Source organism: Schistocerca cancellata, chromosome 3, assembly GCF_023864275.1.
Source record: "Schistocerca cancellata isolate TAMUIC-IGC-003103 chromosome 3, iqSchCanc2.1, whole genome shotgun sequence".
Taxonomy (NCBI): Eukaryota; Metazoa; Arthropoda; class Insecta; order Orthoptera; family Acrididae; genus Schistocerca; species Schistocerca cancellata.
The window spans coordinates 229,790,930-229,796,318 of NC_064628.1; the positions used below are offsets into that span (position 1 = coordinate 229,790,930).

Consider the following 5,389-nt stretch of genomic DNA (forward strand, 5'->3'; position numbering starts at 1 on the left):
TCTCTTCTTTGATCTCTCTGATTTCGGTTCCTCCTTCTGTTGTTGTTATTTTGACTATAACTGTTATTGTTCTGATTGTAATTACTGTTCGGATAACCATTATAGTAATAATTACCGTTTCCTTGCCAATGCTGCGAGTTATTTCTCCTAATATTGAGTGGATTTGTACCAGTGTAGTGCGAATTGTTTCTTTGAGTGTTTTGTTGTGGTGTCGGAGGCGGATTCCAATAGCCTCTGTCATTTCTGTTGTTGTGCGTACACGAATTTCTTGGATGGATCGGATACAATTGATTGAAATTCCTGATCTCGTCTCTGTAAACATCTATCTCATCAACACAACTGAAAAAATTCTTTATGTTATCCTCGGACACTCCTATTAATTTATCACGGTAAGCAAATGGTAAGTGGCTTTTAAGTGTTCTAATTACGTCTGGTAAATCTGCTGGTTTTGTCCAATATAATGTTTTGTCTAGGTAGCGTTCAAAGTATTGACGTAAGGTCTCTTTCTTCGGGTTGTAAATTTCTGGATTGTATACTTCTCTTTTCAAACTTTGCTGTTCTGTGATCGACCAGAATTCCTCAAGAAATGCTTGGTCAAACTGCTCAAATGTTAAACATCGTCTTTTCATTGCTGCTCCCCACTTAGCTGCTCTTCCACGTAACAAATTTGTAACATATCGAATTTTATCAGCTTCTAACCAATGTCTCGGGAAAATACCGTCAAAAGTGCGGATGAAAACAATCGGATGCACTTTGTCTTTCTCATCACATGAAAATGTCTGAAAGTATCCATGTCATACTAATGTTTCATCAGCTACTCCCAATGGTATTATGGGTCCTGCATTTTGTGTCAAACTGTGCATAGTATGTGGTGATGTCTGATAGTAATTTTGATCTTGTGGTAGCATGAAAATGGTTCATTGGGATTTGCATCACTCATTGGTAATCCTATTTTTGGCTGTGTGCTGGGCCTAGCATTATTCAGATTCTCATTTGTGTTTTGGTTGCCTGTTATGGGTTTTGGTATCAATGACAAACTTGGTATTACATTTTCTTTAAGTTTACGTACTTCGTTTTGAATATTATCTGTTTCTCCCTTTACTTGTTCCTTTGTCTTATCTAAAATGATCTGTGTCACTGTCTCAAACTTCTCATCTAAATAATCATCACATAATTTGCATTCATGTACAAGTTTCTCTGCTAGAGTTGTGTCATTCTTAAAGATGCTACATCTGCTCTGCCTTCAAGTTTTTCTAACTTTTCCTGTAAGGATTTCTGCTCCAATGTTACATCATTTAATTTGTCTGAAAGGTCTGTAATTGTCAGGTCTAAGTGTTCTTGGTTTGTTTTTACGGAATTGTGTGACTGTCGTAATTCGTCAACTTGGGTACTGGTTTTCTGTTGTTCAAAAACTACTGTTAACAATTTCTGTTTACATTGTCGTAAGTCAGTTTTTGCCTCGTCACTGAATTCCACAAATACCTTTTCTTGTCTCGTTACCTTGTCTGATAAGTCAGTAAATTTCCTTCCAAGACTACTGGTGGTTTCTGTCAAGTCGGCAATTTGTCTCGATTGTTTTTCAAAATTTTGTTTTATGTCCCGTGTCAGCTCATCGAATTTAGTGTCAAATTTCCAAATGTCACGTTTTAAATTGTCGACTAAAGCATCAAATTTTCTGTTTTGGTCACCAAGTAACTTCAGAATCTGGTTGAGCATGTCAGAGTCCTGTGTCTTAGTTTCGTCATTTTTTTGTGTCTGATTGATGTCTGGTTTTGAAGTTGACGTTGTCAGTGTCGCGTTTTGTCGCATAGTACTCACTCTTCATTAGCCTGTATATCTGTTTAAATATAGGGGTTGTTGTCTGAATCAATCCGGTAAAATTATGTCTTGAACATCCTCACTATTAAGTTCAATATTCATTTGCCTGTCGGACATGTTTTGCAATGTGTCACTTTCACTAAGCTCGCCCGCAGAAACAATTTCTACGCGTCTCTCACATATAAATGACTGTGAATATGCTCTTCACTTATCATTTGCAATAATAGTAAATCAATTTTAATTACAATTCATCGTCATCATCATCATTTAAGACTGATTATGCCTTTCAGCATTCAGTCTGGAGCATAGCCCCCTTATACAATTCCTCCATGATCCCCTATTCAGTGCTAACATTGGTGCCTCTTCTGATGTTAAACCTATTACTTCAAAATCATTCTTAACCGAATCCAGGTACCTTCTCCTCGGTCTGCCGCGACTCCTCCTACCCTCTACTGCTGAATCCATGAGTCTCTTGGGTAGCCTTACTTCTCCCATGCATGTAACATGACCCCACCATCTAAGCCTGTTCGCCCTGACTGCTACATCTATAGAGTTCATTCCCAGTTTTTCTTTGATTTCCTCATTGTGGACACCCTCCTGCCATTGTTCCCATCTACTAGTACCTGCAATCATCCTAGCTACTTTCATATCCGTAACCTCAACCTTGCTGATAAGGTAACCTGAATCCACCCAGCTTTCGCTCCCATACAACAAAGTTGGTCGAAAGATTGAATGGTGCACAGATAACTTAGTCTTGGTACTGACTTCCTTCTTGCAGAAGAGAGTAGATCGTAGCCGAGCGCTCACTGCGCTTTGCTACACCTCGCTTCCAGTTCTTTCGCTATGTTGCCATCCTGTGAGAATATGCATCCTAAGTACTTGAAACCATCCACCTGTTCTAACTTTGTTCCTCCTATTTGGCACTCAATCCGTTTATATTTCTTTCCCACTGACATTACTTTCGTTTTGGAGATGCTAATCTTCATACCATAGTCCTTACATTTCTGATCTAGCTCTGAAATATTACTTTGCAAACTTTCAATCGAATCTGCCATCACAACTGTCATCCGCATATGCAAGACTGCTTATTTTGTGTTCACATATCTTAATCTCACCCAGCCAGTCTATTGTTTTCAACATATGATCCATAAATAATATAAACAACAGTGGAGACAGGTTGCAGCCTTGTCTTACCCCTGAAACTACTCTGAACCATGAACTCAACTTACCGTCAACTCTAACTGCTGCCTGACTATCCATGTAAAGAACTTTAATTGCTTGCAAAAGTTTGCCTCCTATTCCACAATCTCGTAGAACGGACAATAACTTTCTCCTAGGAACCCGGTCATATGCCTTTTCTAGATCTATAAAGCATAGATACAATTCCCTGTTCCACTCATAACACTTCTCCATTCTTTGCCATAAGCTAAAGATCTGGTCCTGACAACCTCTAAGAGGCCTAAACCCACACTGATTTTCATCCAATTGGTCCTCAACTAATACTCACACTTTCCTTTCAACAATACCTGAGAAGATTTTACCCACAACGCTGATTAAAGAGATACCTCTGTAGTTGTTACAATCTTTTCTGTTTCCATGTTTAAAGATTGGTGTGATTACTGCTTTTGTCCAGTCTGATGGAACCTGTCCCGACTCCCAGGCCATTTCAATTATCCTGTGTAGCCATTTAAGACCTGACATTCCACTGTATTTGATGAGTTCCGACTTAATTTCATCCACCCCAGCCGCTTTATTGCACTGCAATCTATTGACCATTTTCTCCACTTCCTCAAATGTGATCCTATTTCCATCATCATTCCTATCCCATTCTACCTCGAAATCTGAAACATTACTGATCGCATTTTCACCTACATTGAGCAACTCTTCAAAATATTCCCTCCATCTGCCCAAGGCATCCACAGGATTCATCAGCAGTTTTCCTGACCTGTCCAAAATACTTGTCATTTCCTTCTTACCTCCCTTTCGAAGACTGCTAATTACACTCCAGAATGGTTTTCCAGCAGCTTGATCTATAGTCTCCAACCTGTTTCCAAAGTCTTCCCAAGATTTCTTCTTGGATGCTGCAATTATCTGTTTGGCTTTGTTTCTTTCTTCAACATAACTTTCTCTGTCTACCTGGGTTCTAGTATGTAGCCATTTTTGATATGCCTTCTTTTTGCTTTTACAGGCTGCCTGGACTGTATAATTCCACCAAGCTGTTTGCTTCATCCTACCTTTACACACTACTGTTCCAAGACATTCTTTAGCCACTTCCAGTACTGTGTCCCTGTACCTTGTCCATTCCTTTTCCAATGACTGTAATTGACTACATTCAACTAACTGGTATGTTTCTGGGATCGCTGTTATGTACTTGTGCCTGATTTCCTTATCCTGAAGTTTCTCCACTCTTATCCTCCTACATATGGACCTGACCTCCTGCACTTTCGGCCTCACAATCCCAATTTCACTGCAGATTAAATAATGATCAGTGTCATCAAAGAATCCCCTGAATACACGTGTGTCCCTCACAGCCTTCCTGAATTCCTGATATGTTATTATATAGTCAATGACAGATCTGGTTCCCCTGCCTTCCCAAGTATACCGGTGAATGTTCTTATGTTTAAAAAAGGAGTTTGTGATTACTAAGCCCATACTGGCACAGAAATCCAAGAGTTGTTTCCCATTCCTGTTGGCCTCCATATCCTCTCCAAATTTACCCATAACCTTTTCATACCCTTCTGTTCGATTTCCAATCCTGGCGTTAAAATCACCCATGAGCAGAACACTGTCCTTGTCCTTTACTCTAACAACTACATCACTGAGTGCCTCATAAAAACTATCCATCTTATCTTGATCTGTCCCTTCACAATGCGAATATACTGACACAATCCTAATTTTCTTGCTAGACACTGTCAAATCTATCCACATCAGTCGTTTGTTTACATACCTTATTGCAACTACGCTGGGTTCCATTTCTTTCCTGATGTAAAGCCCTACACCCCATTGTGCTATTCCTGCTTTGACTCCTGACAGGTAGACCTTGTATTCTCCCACTTCCTCTTCTTTCTCACCCCTTACCCGAATGTCACTAACAGCTAAAACGTCCAGCCCCATCTTACTTGCAGCCTCTGCCAGCTCTACCTTCTTCCCAGAGTAGCCCCCATTGATATTAATAGCTCCCCATCTCATTACAATTTGTTTGCCAAGTCGTATCTTAGGAGTCCCTGGTTTGTCAGTTAGAGGTGGGACTCCGTCACCTCCAAAGGTCCGAGGCATTTTGCTCTGATTGTTGCCAGCATCATATTTAAAGTACCAGGGAAGCAGGTTGCTAGTCTTACTTGCCCCGAGTCCCACTGGGTTTTACCCCTAACAGCTGAGGGACTAACCGGTGGATTTGGTAGCCTTTGCCATATGAGCACAAAGGTGACCACGACTCAGAATATGTCCGAGATGCCCAGCCTTATTCCAAAGTAACTGGTATCCCGACTGTCGGGACCACTTACTTGGCCACTCATACGTGCCCGTGTTTCATCAACTAGGACATGACTACAGGAACCCACACCATAACTAC

General features: G+C 40.4%; 1 protein-coding gene across 1 annotated transcript; it reads right to left on the bottom strand.

Moving 5' to 3' along the window:
• Positions 1 to 4,268: 4,268 nt before the first annotated feature.
• Positions 4,269 to 4,932, bottom strand: LOC126176237 (uncharacterized). Its single transcript, XM_049923382.1, has 2 exons — positions 4,473 to 4,932; positions 4,269 to 4,285 (listed from the first exon to the last, which is right to left on the bottom strand). The coding sequence occupies exons 1-2, from the start codon at positions 4,930 to 4,932 to the stop codon at positions 4,269 to 4,271; spliced, it is 477 nt and encodes a 158-aa protein (XP_049779339.1).
• Positions 4,933 to 5,389: the final 457 nt, after the last annotated feature.